Here is an 18,019-nt window from a genome sequence, read left to right as displayed (position 1 = left end):
TGTTTCAAAATTGGTAAAATGACAATAATGGTTAGTGTTATCACTGGAGGATGCTACTTCTTCTTAGGGAAGATGCACTAAAGACCTACTCAGAATGAAGTATCCTCTAAAATGATTAGCTCTTTGTGAGGGCTCGGCTTAGAGCTCCATGTGGAGTCAGGTATAACGTCGCTTACGCAAACCGTCATCTCCACATGACTACTATAGTCTAATCCCAATGCAAACAAAGGAATTCATTTAACTAATGCCATGGCAACATGAAGCTGATGAGGACTCACTAATGTGGCTGTTTAATGCGTATTCAGAGTTAAAGATTTGGAATTTTTAGTTTTTGAGTTAAACCAAAATGAAGAAAAGTGCAACATGTGGAAAGCCTAACCAGGCGCTATCACTCGAGACTCCGTTGAATGAAAATGTTAATGAGCATTTTGCTGATTATAAATATTCAAACATGAATTCATACATGCGTACATGGTTTAATCCGGCTCAGAAAACAAATGCTCATAAGAATACCCATGCTGATTTGAACTAGTTTAACCTGTTTAATCCCAATTTTTTTTCCCAGACATGGAAATATCCAAATGTGTCATAAGCAGTGTTACTTTTAAAAGTAATGCATTATAATATTGAGTTACTCCCTAATAAAGTAACTAATTACGTTACTTAGTTACTTTTTATGGAAAGTAATGCATTACGTTACTTTTGCATTACTTTTTAAATCTGGGTAGGGCTTGCTTGTTTGTTTTCAATATAAAAGGTTCTATTTTTGGCAAATGTAAAAGCCTCAAGTTTAGAGAAAAGTAAATTCACGTCTGTAAAGTAGACCGCGGAAGAAACAAATGTCAACTCTTCAGCAAAAAAAAAAAAAAGGAAAACATTATTTTGAGTATTTTTTGCTTATTGAATTGGATCATCGAAGGTCGGCAGCAAAGACATCGGTTAATAAAATGGGATTAAATACATAAAGGATATTTGCATTATTTAACATATTTAATTATTGCAGGTTTGCATCGAATTTTACTGTTTTTATTCATTTTGAGGAATGCTGTGTCTGTTTTTTTTTGTGAGTGAGATTATTTTTTGCATGTTCACATTTATTCTAGAACTAAAGTAACATCTTACTCACAATTTCTCTTAAGATGGGGACAGGAGAGCTTTTAATCAATAAATGGGGGAAAAGTAACTGGTGTTACTTATTTGAAAAAGTAACTCTATTTTCTTGTCAATTAAAAAGTAATGCATTACTTTACTAGTTATTTGGAAAGAGTATTACATGTAATGCGTTACCCTCCGCACTGGTCATTAGTAACCCTTTGACATAATCAATAATTAGTTTTGGTACATTTTTGGAAAAGTGTGTAAAACATTTGAACTTTTGATTTAGTGCAATATTTTGTAAAGTGCAATCTTTTCTAAGACATGCATTGGATTTATATTGTAAACCTAAGTCCACTGTTATCCATTTTTACTCATCCTATGACAACACTCAACAAAACTGATTATATGTGAATTTATTTATGAATACTAGACACCTTAGAGATAATGTGTAAAAAAAATCTTTGTCATATCTTTAGGTTGACATACTTTCCTAGCATTATGTTTTGGAGCTTTTATGCAAACATCATCGTCTCATGGTGCAAAAAAGAAATAAACTGCTGTGGTCATGTGACAATTTGCACTAACCATGTGAAACTGCACATATTTAATTGAGTCCCTTTATTTTTTCATATTTACAGAGAAAGTGGATTAAATGGGTTCAGATATATGCTACGAAAGTATGTCCATCCAAAACAGTACTAATTTAATACGGCGATATTAGGCAACATGGAAATGTGCAACACAGGAGCGTGCATCAAGGGTAAAGAGGATTAGAAATCATTTGCATAATAAACAGGCCAAACAGCAAAAAAATAAATAAGAAAACAGAGGTAAATAAACCTTGAAATGAGTCCTTGTCTACCTCCATCCATTTGTGATGCACAGAGTTTATTAATCAATATTTGGGGGCATAATTACAGTTGTTTTACTCATTCTAGGAAATGGAGATTCATAAGTGACCTGTAACAAATGCATCATACGTTCGGGGGGTAATGAGGTCCCTTTCATGCTTTCATTTATCAGTGATTTGGCAAGTCATCTGAGCAGCAGGAAATTAACTTTACACTTTTTAATTGTGTTTTGTGTTTATCTCGATTCCTTGGCGCCGCTTAAAACCCCAGCAGCTCAATCTTCATGGTGAACGTTTCTTGAGCAGTAACGCATATAATGAATCAATGCATCCACACCCATTGCCCAGAATCAGCAGGGCACTTTGCTTCATTAGGCGACCTTCGGAAAAAACACAGCAGTCAATGTTTATCTGTGTTTGTCTGTCTCAATGTCTTTATAACAGACCTCCTGCCCTTCACCCACCAATCAACAAGAGTTTCACTTTTATTTTCAGAAAACACTCTGTATGTTTGTCAGTGAAATATGTATGTAATGTAATTGACAGTAATAAATACTAAAAGTTACTTAAAAGTGATGCATTACAATATTGAGTTACTCCCTAAAAAAGTAACTAATTATGCTACTTAGTAGCTTTTTATGCAAAGTAATACATTACATTACTTTTGCATTACTTTTTAAATCTGGGCAGGGCTTGCTTGTTTGTTTTTGATATAAAACGTTATATTTTTGGCAAATGTAAAAGCCTTTTCACACCAAAAGCCTCAGGCTTAGGGAAAAGTAAATTCATGTCTGTACAGTAAACTGCAGAAGAAAAAAATGTCAACTCTTCAGCAATAAAAAAAGGAAAACAAATGTTCGATTATCTTGAGTAATTTTTGCTTATTAATATGGATGCACTGGATCGTCGAAGGTCAGCAGCAAAGACTTTGGTTAATAAAATGGGATTAAATAAATAAAGGATATTTGTATTATTTAACATATTTAATTATTGCAGGTTTGCATTGAATTTCACTGTTTTTATTCATTTTGAGGAATACTGTATGTTTTTTTTTTTTAGTGAGTGTGATGAATTAATGCATGTTCACATTTATTCTAGAACTAAAGTAACATCTTACTCACATTTTCTCTCAACATGGGGACAGGAGAGCTTTTAATCAATAAATGAGGGAAAAAGTAACTCAGATATTTTCTTGTCAATTAAAAAATGAATGCGTTACTTTACTAGTTACTTGGAAAAAGTAATAATATTAAATAACTTGTGTTACTTGTGTTACTGTGAATAAATGCTACTAAATACTGATTAACTATATTTGTTACTTATTTTCTTGAATTCTGTATTTACTCCTAGATTTATTTATTTATATAAAATCCTTAATATTGAATGTCTATAGAGATACAAGCAAACATGAAAACAACCACAAAAGCAGACCTACTGTGTATATTTTTTGCACCCTTAGATTTCTTATTTTCAAATAAATGCATCTCGAACAAATATTATCCTATCCTAACAAACCATGTGTCATTGGAAAGCTTACAGTATTTAGTCAGCTTCAATAAGATGTTTAAATAAAAAATGACCCCTATGACTGGTTTTGTGGTCACATATGTTCTAACATTTCCTAACATTTTTTACTTTTATGTGGAATGTGAATTCTCTGGAAAACTGAACACACACACACACACACACAAACACACACACACACACACACACACACACACACACACACACACACACACACACACACACACACACACACACACACACACACACACACGCATATAAAGGAGCTATTTGGCTTCTAAAAAACATTTTTATTGCTGTAACTCAAATAGTAATGTGACATTAGCTGAGTGACGAAACAAAGTCTTGACATTGCAATCTATGAGAATGCGTTTCCAAAACAGCTGCCAGACACGACAGGCACCATGATGAGGTTTGCGAAGGATTTATTTGCTGATGATGCAATGCTCTTCAATGACTTGGGAAAAATATAAACGCTTCCTCGGATGTCGTGACATGCTTGTCTGCCCTACCCAAAGGTTCAAGTCTTATCTTGATAGAGTAGTTTCCGTGCAAGAAAGGGAATGCATTGCAGGGAAAGGCACCTCACTAAGTTTGTTTTGATGTGCTCACTGTTTTAATATTTCATTTAACCTATGGCTTTTTAAACATTAAATTCGAGTATACATTATTTCGAACCTAACATTAAAATAGTATCTTTTGAACACATAGTGCAACAAAGTATCTTAATCTTAAAGTTCGGTCTGGTTTAGACTAAAATTGAGGATCCGCCTTCGCTTCAAAGCGATTCGTCCGCGTTGTTACACCGCGCGCCAAATGTGGGTGTGCTCTCTGTCAGTCAAGATGAGTGACACGCTGAATGCTCTAAGCCCCGCCTCTCAGCTGCCGATGCTATTTGAGTGAGAGACGGCTGTTTTATTCACCCAGAGCTGGTTGCCGGAGCGTCGTCAATGGGAAGGGAACGCCGCGTTGGAAAAAGCGCACACTGTTTAGCCAACTTTCAACTGCACCATGGTTTGCACCTCAGTTTCGTGTTTGTGGACTATATTTTGCCTTCATTTATGTTTTTATGTGAGCACTGGAATAGCACAGAACACAAGAGAGGGTGAGTGCGAAAGTTTCCTTCATTGCATCCTGACAGCGCGAACGCGAGAGCGAGCAAATCAGTAGTTAGAGCAGATACAGTATCGACAGTGTGACAGACAAACAGACAACATTTCTTGGTTATCACGATACACTGTGTTGGAGATCATGAGGATGTGTTTCTTTGACGCGCAGACTTTCGCTAATCAGACGCGAAGACGAGTGATTTACAAATGCACATCGCAAATAAACATGATAGACAATATTTATCTGGTTAAGCTTAAGCTCCTGGTTATCACGTTCTGGTTTTATCGGAAAACACTCCGTGCTTTCCATTTACTGCAAAGAGACAACAGCAACACCAAAACTTGAAAAGATCCGCTTGATGTGCCTTGTTAACCAAAAGCGCAATAGGAATACAGTCATTTCTGCAACTTGACTGCAACATGTATTGTGCTTATTATTTATATAAAATACTCATGGGATCATCTTCAGTTAGTGCTAGTAAAGGATTTATACAAGTGCTTCTGTATTACCAAGTTATCGAGTGCAGATTTAGTATAAAGAGCAGTGTGTTTCCACCATACTACATGTCTGCACTGCAAATATGCCTATATCAAACACATCTACATCGACTATATGAGCTATAGCTTAAGCCGAAGGTGATGAAATATGAATTGAAGGATCATTCAATTCTGTATATCGGTTAAATAGATACAAATTGATCTGATGTATGTTTCTTGTAGTTCACTTTGAGATGTATTGATAGCCTACTCAAGACGAATATATTTATCATCATGTTGTTTATTTTTTAAATTAAGATTCTGATTTTAGCGAATGCTCTTTTGCGAGTTTATTTAATCAAATGATCTATTTGCCTATTTAACCATCTCCGTATAGTCATTTGAACACTAAAACCAGGTAACGCTTCAGCGAAGTGTTTTTAAATAGCAAAACAGCGATTAATTTCGCAGGCGATGAAGTCGTAACCTGCGCTGCGCTGGGTGCGCGTATCCGCGTAATGTCCTTTAGCGGTTCAAACGAAGGAACTTTACGGATTTCTCGATCTCCTTCACCAAAAGCGAAAGCGTGCCAGTCGGTTATATTGACACATGAACAGGTGTCGCACAGGTTTCAGAGGTGCGAGGTGCTCGTTGCCATAAATCTCCACCGCTGTCTGCTGAAAATGGGTCAAACTGCGCGCGCTGTCTCACATTTGGTTTGTATCCGCGCTCCCTCGCGATGTAAAATGCTTCTGCAATATGAGCGAGATGTGTGCCAAACATTAATCACAATTAAACATGCATTATTGTAAGTGTGCGCTTTATGTGTCGTCGGCAGTGATCCTGCTGGATTCAAAGGCGCAGCAGACAGAGCTGGAATGGATATCGTCTCCTCCAAGCGGGGTAAGCTGGAAACTTTACAACTTTTACTTTACAGCAAACATTTATGATTTTCACCTCTTCTGTAATACGCTTAACGCTTGTAGTATTTTAAGTACAACCTAAAATTATGCGGTGGTGAAATGTATAATTGTAAGCCTTTGCACCACATCACAACGTTTTTAAAATCCGAAACAATGGATAATTTGGTTGCTGTATGCGAAGGTGGTTTTGATTCTTTGAAAAAGTTGTTGGTCGATCCCAAACTAGTTTTATAATAGGTTTAAGAAAGGCGTGTGAAATACAGACGCGTTTGTTTCAGAGCCGCTCAACGAAGGCCAACAAATGATTTTCTCCTGAATGTAGGATAATAACTAGTTACATTCGTAATTATGATGTTTTGTTGTTTTTATAAGTCTTATGCGTTTTTAACAATTCATTAAAACACACATAATTCTGAAAAGTCACAAGTAAAAAAAGAAACAGCAATAGAAAAGTTTAAAAGTTTGCATCTTTCATCTTTGTAACAACATATTTGGTGTTACTCATTTAACTATAATAATTTCTACCAGTTCTATTCACTTTTATAAGTTTTAAACTTGCATTCATTGTGGTAAAAACGTAGTATTGTGTTTAAATTAAATGTATTAAATTTTATTCATTTATATAAATTAAAAACATAATAAAAGAAACTCGACCAACAACTGTTCAGCATGAACAGAATTTAAGCGTCCCAGGAGAAAGTTGTTTAAAACAAACCTAGAAAAGTTTGACTCAGTTAACATTTTTTAATTCATACTTTTTTTTTTCATACACTTGCTATTGGGCTTGAGTTTTTTTATGTGCTTAATACATGTTTGCATTGTCTGACAGATATTGGAACTGTGCATATAATTGCAGATCACTAAAAATAAATATTTTAGGTAAACGCACTCAACAGACATTTGAGATTCTCAGTTCATGCAAAAGATAGCAAAGCACATGGCTGCAGATGTATTCATGTGGATCATCTTTTATATCGAGGAGCTGTGCATTTGTTCACACAGAGGCCAGTTTTAACACGCTGTGAGATTCTCCCTTGCGGTTAGTTCTGAGCATTTTAGTACAGCACATGGTATAATGATGATTAACTGTGTTTTACTTTTTCTCAGTGGGAAGAGATCAGCGGCTTGGATGAAAACTACACACCCATTCGCACATACCAGGTCTGCCAGGTCATGGAGCCAAATCAGAACAATTGGCTACGGACTAACTGGATTGAGAAGGGCGATGCCCAGAGGATTTTTGTGGAGCTGAAGTTTACCTTGAGGGATTGTAACAGCCTTCCAGGGGTGGTGGGCTCTTGCAAGGAGACGTTCAACTTGTACTACCAGGAAACCGACGTGGAGGTGGGCAGGAATATAAGGGAGAGTCAGTATGTGAAAATTGACACTATAGCCGCGGACGAGAGTTTCACTCAGGGCGACCTGGGGGAAAGAAAGATGAAGCTCAACACGGAGGTGCGTATAATCGGGCCCCTCTCCCGCCGAGGCTTCTACCTGGCCTTTCAGGATGTAGGTGCCTGCATCGCTTTGGTCTCCGTCAAAGTGTATTACAAGAAGTGTTGGTCGATTATTGAGAACCTGGCCACGTTCCCAGACACGGTGACGGGATCGGAGTTTTCTTCGCTGGTGGAAGTGGAGGGCACGTGCGTCAGTGACGCAGAGGAGGAAGCCGACAACTCTCCCAAAATGCACTGCAGCGCTGAAGGAGAGTGGCTGGTACCCATTGGGAAATGTATATGCAAAGCTGGATTTCACCAGAAGGGAGATGCGTGCGAACGTGAGTACTTTATTTTCATTTGCACACATCTGGTGGCACGTATTAGAGCGCCGCTGATTAACCTTACGCGAGACGGAAGAAAGGACAATGAGGCAATTAATAAGTTATTATTATGTGTAAGACTCGCTTATGTGTCCAATCCTTGTTCCAATTGTTTGACTGAGTGCCCAAGCATAGAATTATCCCAACGCGAGGTAATTCATCCGAATTACAGCAAAGCAATGCAATAACAAAACAAACCATGCTGAAAAATACAAAGCAGACGACGAACGATTAATAAAAGAAAAGCCGAGTCAAAAAAAACGCATGCTTATTGGGCGGAGATAATAATGATGGATTAAATGTGGGGGCAAAAATCCTTGGCACAATAATTGGAATCCCTGTTAGTCGTTTGATTTGTGGGCTCTTAATTTATAGCCTTATGCACGTTGACACTGGAATTAAATGATAACTAGCACTCCAGCCTAGCTCTCAGAAACAGCCCGCTGTCTTTCTTCTCCTCTCCTATTCTCTTTCCATTTGGCGCTAAGCCAAACCAATCGCTCGCGTCCGGAGGAGCTTCAGCTCGTCGGCTGGACCTTTCAAATGACCCAGACGGAAAGAGAAAACAAACCGGAAATGCAATTATGCTCGCCTCTGATACACTCTACAATTAAGACTAAAACACTTCCAGTGCCATCACTGTCACTAATGGCGCCGAGCTTGTTTTTTTGGCCGACACACGTTTAGGATCCTAGGGGGGTTTCATGTGGTTTAAGTGGCCGTCCACCCTTTTTTCTTCCAATCTGGGTCACCTCCATCTCTATAGATGATCAAGTATACAGACCAGTAATGATTTATCAGCTATCTCCTGAAGGTTTGGATAGCTTTTATGCGCTGCACATACACGTCTGCATCATTAAGTTATCATGTAAAGGGTGCTTCAGAACACTATTATGTTATCAAAAGCTAAAATGGGCAAGGCTGCTTCACGCTGAGAGGTTGTTGCAAAGCTGAAAGCCATTTCAAAAGCCAGAAAGGGAGCAAAGGAGAAAGTTGATGGCGCTTCTATGTAATATGGGCTATTTGGCACACATTAAGCATAATAAAAGGATGCGTTTTAGGTCTTTTTTTATAATTTCACCCTGCTTAAAACATTCAGGGTTTTTTACTCACTCACTCAAAGCAAAAAATATATAAATAAATAAAAGTGAAGCAATGGCGAACTCAAAAAATCAAAATGTCTCGAATGCTTTTCACGGGAATTAATCGCTGTTCACGAAGCCATCTTACATTCCTCAAAAACAATGTTGCGTGTTTCTCTCCGAGCCGGCAACAAACAAACCCTGTCACCCGTTTAGATTCCTGCCCCCTTCCATTGTCACTTTATGAGTTGTGCGTCGCTCATGGCATGAGTGGCTGTGATATTACCGCTGTAGTTAATCTAAATAAAATGAGCATGAGACTGCCGCATCAGCACTTCCTCTTAGCGATCCTCCCGATATTAAATTGCCTGTTCAGAGTTTCCCCCCAAGCACCAACCAGACTGAAAAATACTGGTGTGTTTTCCCCTTGTCTGTTGGAGAAACAGTAATGCAGTGCACGGTATCTAAGGCTGAAGGCCTGTGAGTGACAGGGGTCTTTTTAATATGGAGGACTGATCTTTCCAAGAGCATACAGCTCATGTTGCAGCTCTCTCTGTCTTTTTCTTTATCTTTTCCTTCTCTTCCTCCCCTCAGGGGCTCGGCCAAGGTGCTATGACCCTGATGCCTTCAAAAGCTCCTGTTTTTACACCACCTCATCGTGTTCTGTTATAAAATCCGCACTATTTATATACGGATACGCACACAAACAGACACTCATGCATACGGGATAAAGTCTAAAATGTCTTGCATTAAAAATTGAGTGGGGAAACCTAAGGAGGCCCATGAAAATGTGTGTTTTGACCGTCTCATTCGTCAGATGCCTGATGGAGGATTGTGTGTCTTTCATTTCTTCCTCCCTTTTTTCTCTTCCGCTTCCTTTAAGAGGGCATTCGCACGACACACTTTTGCGTCCGTTGACACAGTGTGTTAATTGTTTTCCTACGTAAACACAAGTCATGAACGGTGCATGTTTTTGGATGCCAGCAACTTTAAAAATGTCTAAAACTGTCTTTTGTGAACTCTTCAAGTGATATTGCAACCAAAAATGAACATTTTCTTTTCTCTGTAAAACTCAAAATACACTATTGGGGTCCAATGACTCCATTGACTTCCATTTTCTGACTAGAAATCTTCTCTAAAACGTAAGCCTGGACTACAAAACCAGTCTTAAGTAGCACGGGTATATTTGTAGCAATAGCCAATAATACATTGTATGGGTCAAAATTATCATTTTTTTCTTTTATGCCAAAAATCATTAGGATATTAAGTAAAGATCATGTTCCATGAAGATATTTTGTAAATTTCCTACCATAAATATATCAAAACTTAATTTTTAATTAGTAATATGCATTGGTAAGAACTTCATTTGGGCAACTTTAAAGGTGATTATCTCAGTATTTAGATTTTTTCAATATTGTCCTATCTTAACAAACAATACATCAATGGAAAGCTTATTTATTCAGATGTCATATGATGTATATGACTAGTTTTGTGGTCCAGGGTCACAAATATCAACGTTTGTGTTCCACAGAAAAAAACAAGTCATACAAGTTTGGAATTACATACAAGTTTGGTCATCTTTTATTAATTTACTCTTTACTCTTTACTCTCTAATTAACTTTTTCTTTCTCCGTCCCTTGTTCTCTTCAACTTCTTCCGTGGCACTCGTGGCTTCACTCCTTCCTGCTTTTCCAGAGATCTGCTCCTCACAGTTACAACAATCAGTGTTATGAATGTTGGGGAAAAAAAGCAATTTGAAGTGTTCAGCAGCATGCCAGAGTTTATTTGCATGGAGCTCAAGCAAAAATAGAGTCTATTCATTTGCGAAGCTCTGCTCAACAGTGGCTACTCAGAGAAAATGGAGACACTAAGTCTTTTGGAAGCGGAAAAAGAGTCCTTGTAGACAGACATTGATCTCTTTGTTTTCGTTAAGCTTTTGCTAGCAATCTTTGGAATGTATGTTGCTCAGTGCCATCGCGTCGCGTTAATAACCGTATCTTGTCTAAATGGCAAACATTAACCGATAGTTGACCTACTCTTCCAGTTTGCGCTATTTACAAGGCAAGCCTCTGTTTGTTATTCTAAGGGGGAAAAAACAAGCTAGTATTGGCTAACATGCTAACAGGAGGAGGTACTGGCAACGGCAGGCGCTGACACCATCCATCTCCCAGATGTCAAATAGTTGGACAGAAGTTAGTCAAAGCCTGATGGATTGCCAGGAACACAGAAGGAGGGCACTAGATGTGGAGACAAGCTGCAGAAGTAGCTAGGGTGGAGGGACGCAAGAGCAAGACCCAAGCTCAGCGAAGGCCGTGTTTTGCATTTCAAATGATACCACCAGGAGTTGTGGGCGGGAGGATTGTATAAAGCTTGACACACAAGTGATTGATAAGGTGTGAAAGTAAAGGCTGCAAACGGTCATCCATTAGAGAACTGTAAGTGGGCTTAATTATTCAAACGGAGGCCAGTTCCTTGGGGAAGCCCGTTGGGTCCGAAGCTGTCAGGGTTAGAATCATCTGCTGATGGATAATGGCCTTCTCGCCCGGCCGGGGTCTTGGAGAAGAGCGGCATGCTCCCGGAGCGCTGTTTGTTTTTCCCTCTCGGTTTTGTCAGATGGAAGGTGGCTTTGAACACGAGCGGAGCTGTCATTGTGTTGGGTCGTCAGTCAGGCCTGTCAGTTGGCGGCAGTCCAGTTATTGATGTGTTGTAGTGGCTGCATGTTCGCAATCACATTTCCTGTTGTCTCATGGGATCAAAAAAGTTCTTGGGTAAAGTGAAGAACGGTTAACATACTGTCATTCATAATTAAAGCGCTCTCAATAGATCCTTGTAAAAACTATTACAGTGTGGAAAAAATGTGCCAAAGCACATAAAAAGAATCTTTCGTCAATGAGGTGGCACTCGCACCACTTTAAAAATAAATAAATAAAAGCATCAAAAAAGAACACTGCGCTGAGATTTCCGATTCCAGAACAAATGACTCTTTTGAACTGGTTCTTTTTATTGAATCAATCCAAACAAGTGATAAAATAGACCAGTTCTTATTAGAACTTCACAGCAGCTGTGTGCGTATAGTGATGTCAGAAAAACACTGGTAACAAGTGAAGGGAAATGGGTAAAATCTATAAAATTAGAGATTTTAATGCCAAAATCGGAATGCAAATAATTAGTATAGAATACTGTTGTCAAGGACGGCATTTGAAGGTAAACACAGACGTTCAAACAGACAGACTAATGGTGATTACTCAACTTTTAAAGCATGCATTTGATTTAAACAATCTGTCTACACAGTAAAATCCAATAGTTTACCTTTACTTAGTTGGTATACTTACTAGGTTTTAAGTTACAGCTACTTTCAAGGCAAGTAAAACAATTACTGCTTCGACTAACGCTTACTTAAAATATTCAAGCAGCCACAAAAGAACCAACAACATTAATAAACCAACATCTTAATAGACTATTAACTGCATCTTACATATTTACTAATGATACAAATGATTTTGTTTATTTTTATTAATTGTAACAATAACAGCAATGCACTCTGGGAGTCAGCAAGTAGCAATACTAAGTCAAGAGTAAACATAAAGTAAAGAATCAAGTACCCCCTACAGTTCCTTTTTAGTTACTAGAACTCTTGTGACATTTTTTTAGTTACTAGAATATACTAACTAAACATTTGTCAGTACAACATGCTATTCCTATTTCACTTTACTTTTTTTTTTCAGTGCAATCGGTTTCCTCACTTTTTCCAAGTAAAGTCAACTTATTTCATTTTACAGTGTACATAATATTCACATATGCTGTTTGTAGGGGATGCATTGTATTAGCCATACAGTTACAGCATGACATAATATTATTATTTATTTTATCTCACAATTCTGACTTTTTTCTGGCAAATGCAAGTTTATAAAAAAACATGATCAAACACTGAATTGATCTATAGACTTGAACGTAGTGATTTAACTTAGCCAAATAATATGGGACAAATAATATTGGTTTTATAGCAAAGATAATACAAGGTTGAATTAAATCAAGTGAGTCAAATAAACAGCCTTTTGCAACTAACTGATTGTAAAGTATAAATTTGTTGCGATTAATTTGCATCCCCATGGATCTAGAGCACAGCAGATAATTGTGATTAAATATGAGCATGAACAACAGCACTTCTGAACAGTCATCCATATCGAGCGATTCTGCAATTTGTCAACAAAGCGATTTGGCTCCTAAATGATCCATTATAGGAGCCAATGGCTCCCTTGTCATTTTCAGGAGTCCTTTTTGTGATATTAGCACAGTAAAAAAAAGGGACATTTTCATACTAGAACAAGCCTGCTAAGATTTCCTTCCTGCCTTCTCTCTATCTCTCTCTCTGTAAAGGAGAAAAGTGTGCAGTTATGTAATAAGTTATTGATTTTGCTCTTAGGGAAAGATTGAGCTGCTGAGACTCCTGCTCTGCCGCTCTCCCAGAGGAGAGTCACTCTGACAACAGACCCTCCCTGATGCTCACTGAGTGTTAAGGCCTTCAACCTGGTCACATATCACTTTCACCCGGTCGCCTCGGGCCAAAGCTGCTCCGAACACACACACGGGCGCGCACGCACACGACTGCTTTGTTGCTTTTAACACAGCGTCCGCTTGTCCAATTGCATCCATTAGTACGGATGAGCAGAGAGCAATTCGAAAAGAGAACTGTGTGTGCCAGCGTTTAAGCAGCTAAAGGGGGTTAGCCGCCCATATTGTCTGTATGCATGCATAAAAAAGAGTTTGGTTGGGTGTGTCGGGCTAAAAAGACTAAGCCTATCAAAATCTGCTTGTGTGTCTGTGTGTGCGTGCAAGGGTTGATGGAGATGTCGGGACCTGTTAGTGCTGCTGGAGTTGCGAGCAGGGCGGTTGCTGGTAGGGGGTCTTTGTTCAGAGGGGAAAGAAGCCATAGAGCTGGCTCCTCAGGCAAGCCAAGGGTCAACTGCTCAGCTCATCCATCTTCCAGCCTGGCAGTGACCTGTCAGCTCGGCTGCTCACGTTACTAAGCAGAGCAGGCAGGCCTGCATTGTGCAAGCTGCTCTGTTTGCAACCATGTGTAAATGAAGTTAATATTCACTGACCCCATGCCCAGCCCGCGAGAGACCCCGGTGACACCGCGGAAATCTCAACGAAAATTCCTGCCTATTCACGTCGGCTGTTTAGTTCACATTGCTTCAGCGTTTTTGTTCTCACTGTCAAAATATATGCGTTTGATGTAATGCCGTATTTCCCTGCTGAGTCGAAAAAAGAAAAGAAAAAGTCATGTTCAGCTTCGTTGTGTTGAACTGAAGTTTTGCATTAAACATGAAAGAAATAACATGTTCGATGCTGTCGGATTGAGGAAGTTTTGCACTTTCCCATGCAAACGCAAAGCCGAGTTTGTGTACAGTATTTTAAAACAGAAAATGACTGGTTATTTGTTATCTGACGCTTTGTGATTATATAAACAAGATTAAAAGCTACAGAATTTTAAGGATGTTGGGTGAATCAAATTTAAAAGGCAAAACTTTGTATACAGTACTTAGAATAAATGTTTAATAATACATATTACTATATATATAAAACATGTAAACATGTCAAATTTAGAACTATGTATAATTATAATTTTATATAAACTCAAATGATTATTTTTATTTCTAGTTAATTATTTGTGACCCTGGACCACAAAACCAGTCATAAGGGTACATTTTTTAAAATTTGATATTTATTCCTCATCTGAAAGTTGAATAAATAATCTTTCAATTGATCAATTGATTGGATTAATTTGTTGGGATAGGACAATATTTGGCCGAGATGCAACTATTTGAGAGTGCAAAAAAAAAATCTATTGAGAAAATTACCTTTAAAGTTGTCCAAATGAAGATCTTAGCAATGCATATAACTAATAAAAAAAACTGCGGTAGGAAATTTACAAAATATCTTCATGGAACATGATCTTAATATCCTAATGATTAATTGCATAAAAGAAAAATCCAATACAGTGTATTGTTGGCTATTGCTACAAATATACCCGTGCTACTTATGACTGGTTTTGTGGTCCAGGGTCACATTTATTTCAGGATAAAATTGCATTTTGAATAACAGATGCTGTCATGGAAAAGGATTGGGTTTATGAGACATTTTGAAATACACATAAACCGTGTTTGCATAAAAGGCCTCACTAATTTTCAGAAGTCACAGTGTACTTTTACAATCGAATCCTCTGAGATCAATGTTTAAACAAATAGCATGCTTATTGAAGCTTTCCAAATTCGCATTCGAAATCGTTCCACATTCGCGGTGCTCTGCTGGGGCCGAGATGCTGTTTGTTAATGAGAAGCAGACTAAATTCTCTCCTGCTCATAAAATGAGATTGAGGAGAAGAAATGTCACACACACAGAGCGCTGTCTCTTAGCCAAGTTATTACTGAATGTAACTCGAAGTGAACACATTGTGCCAAAGAAGAATCAATAAAATTAGAAAGTAATGCCGTTCTTCTACTTTTGTGGGGACAGCTACGAGCGGCGCAGTAATCAAGACTACATGAAACGATCATTTGTCTGAGGAGATGATTATTGGAAGATAGAAATGTGTGCCGCATGCTAGTTTTTCATGGATCACCGGCAGTGATGCTGGGAGCTGATTGAGTGCTGTATCGTGTAGTCTCTAGGCAGGGATAGAAGCGGGTTTTAGACTGAGCGTGGGTGGCTTTGGGTGTGCGTGGATGTGCATTTGTTTAAATGGGTGTGCGTCCAAGCAGGTTCGGACAGGTCACGACAGTGTTTGGCTTATAATGAGAGACCTCTGCCGGTTCGCCATTGTGCGTTCACTTAGTCATCTCTGTCAAAGATGCAAAGTCATCCGAACTGTGTGAGGGATAACTTGCTGATGGTGGAGGTTCGATTTAGATCTGATTAGATGTGGTCGTAGAGTCCTTAAGAAGATCCTTGACTTTTTATCTTTCAAGAAAAGGCCAAATTTTGGGGTTGTTTACCACGGTGACAGCTGTGCTTCAGCATTTCGTAAATGCACAAAATCTTTGTCGGGATAAAAAGACTATTAAGCAAAACAGATTTAAATGATTAGTTCACTTGTGATATAAACATTTCCAGCTAATTTACTCACCCCTGTGTCATTCAAGATGTTTCTGTCTTTCTTCAATCGAAAAGAAATGACGGTTTTTTGAGGAAAACATTCCAGGATTTTTCTCCATATAATGGATTTGATTGGGGATTGGATTTGACTTTACGCTTTATGTAAAATCAAGTTGGAAAGGTCACATGTGGGTAGTTCTTCGTCTGCATATTTTAGGTCTTCAAAATCATCAACAAAATGCCAACTTCAAAATTGTCCGTTTTACCTTTGTTTTACTTTTTTTTTTTTTTTTTTGGTACTTTAAGTACAACGGATTTAAAGGATTTAGTTCATTTCCAAAATGAAAAATTTCCAGATAATTTACTCACCCCCTTGTCATCCCAAGATGTTTCTGTCTTTCTTCAATCGAAAAGAAATGGAGGTTTTGAGGAAAATATTCCAGGATTTTTCTCCATATAATGGATTTGATTGGGGAATAGTGGGTTGAAGGTCCAAATGGCAGATTCAGTGCAGCTTCAAAGGTCTCTACATGATCCCAGCATGATAAAAAAAAGAAAAAAATATACTTTTTAACCACAAATGCTTGTCTTGTACTGCACTAGCTCTGTAATACACATTTAAGACTTTACGCTTTATGTAAAATCAAGTTGGAAAGGTCACATGTGGGTAGTTCTTGGTCTGCATATTTTAGGTCTTCAAAACCATCAACAAAATGCCAACTTCAAAATTGTCCGACATTGTTGTTTTACCTTTTTTTTTTTTTGTAAAATAAAAAAGGGTCTGTACTTTAAGTACAACGGATTTAAAGGATTTAGTTCATTTCCAAAATGAAAAATTTCCAGATAATTTACTCACCCCCTTGTCATCCCAAGATGTTTCTGTCTTTCTTCAATCGAAAAGAAATGGAGGTTTTGAGGAAAATATTCCAGGATTTTTATATAGTGGATTTGAGTGGAAAATAGCGGGTTGAAGGTCCAAATTGCAGGTTCAATGCAGCCTCAAAGGGCTCTACACAACCTCAGCATGATATCTAGCAAAACAATCTAACATTTTGTAAAAAAAAAAGAAAAAGAAAAATTATATACTTTTTAACCACAAATGCTTGTCTTGTACTAGTTCTGCAATGCAGTTTACAACTTTACACATTACGTAAAATCAAATTGGAAAGGTCACATGTGGATAGTTATTCGTATGCGTACATCAGGTCTTCAAAATCGTCAGCAACTTGCTAGCTTCAAAATTGTCCGGTACTTTAAGTAAAACAGATTTAAAGGATTAGTTCACTTTTAAAATAAAAATTTCCAGAAAATGTACTCACCCCATGTCATCCAAGATGGATTTTCTAGATGTGTAAAAAACTTAGAACAAACAAAGTAATCTGCCAATGTGGTGAGAAAATTTTTTATTTCAAATATAAAAAGATTATATTATAACGAAAAAAAAAAGATTATTTTTCTTACCCCATTGTCAGATTATTTTGCTTGTTTCAAGCAAAAACACACTGTTTTTTTTTTCTGAAAACAAGACAATAATTTACACTTGTCTAGAAAATACTTCTTGTTTTAAGATTTTTTAGATATTTTGGCTGGAAACTTCAAAATTGTCCGACATCGTTGTTTTACCTTTTTTTTTTTGTAAAGGGCGTTTGACTTTCTTTGCACGTTCGCATTGTAAACATTGTGCCAGTACTTTCGCCTGCATCACACGTGACACAGAACTAGTGCAAGATGAGAATATGTGGTTCAAAAATATATGCATTTTTATTTTTTATTTTTAGAAAATGACCAATTGTTTTACTAGATAAGACTCTGATTCTTAGGCTGGGATTATTTAGAGTTCATTGAAAGCCATTGAAGTCCACTATATGAAGAAAATAAATCCTTTTTGACTGAAGAAAGAAAGATGTGAACATCTTGGATGACATGGGGGTGAGTAAATTATCTGGAAATTTTAATTCTGATATGTTTTGATATTTACACACACTAAATCAAATTCAGTTTCAGATTCTGAATTTAGAATCTGATTCATATTTTCAGAATTT

General features: G+C 37.6%; 1 protein-coding gene across 4 annotated transcripts in view; it reads left to right on the top strand.

Moving 5' to 3' along the window:
* Positions 1–4,415: 4,415 nt before the first annotated feature.
* The window catches only part of epha7 (eph receptor A7), a 109,502-nt gene continuing 95,898 nt past the window's right edge, over positions 4,416–18,019 (top strand). For all 4 annotated transcript variants that reach the window (XM_073817038.1, XM_073817036.1, XM_073817037.1 and 1 more), the window contains exons 1-3: positions 4,416–4,577; positions 5,897–5,961; positions 7,089–7,758. In XM_073817038.1, coding sequence (XP_073673139.1) covers positions 4,484–4,577; positions 5,897–5,961; positions 7,089–7,758 — 829 coding nt within the window. In that variant the 5' untranslated portion in view covers positions 4,416–4,483. The remainder of the gene's footprint in view (positions 4,578–5,896; positions 5,962–7,088; positions 7,759–18,019) is intronic.

The sequence above is a fragment of the Garra rufa genome, chromosome 13 (genome assembly GCF_049309525.1).
Source record: "Garra rufa chromosome 13, GarRuf1.0, whole genome shotgun sequence".
NCBI lineage: Eukaryota > Metazoa > Chordata > Actinopteri > Cypriniformes > Cyprinidae > Garra > Garra rufa.
This window is presented reverse-complemented; position numbering and strand designations above follow the sequence as displayed.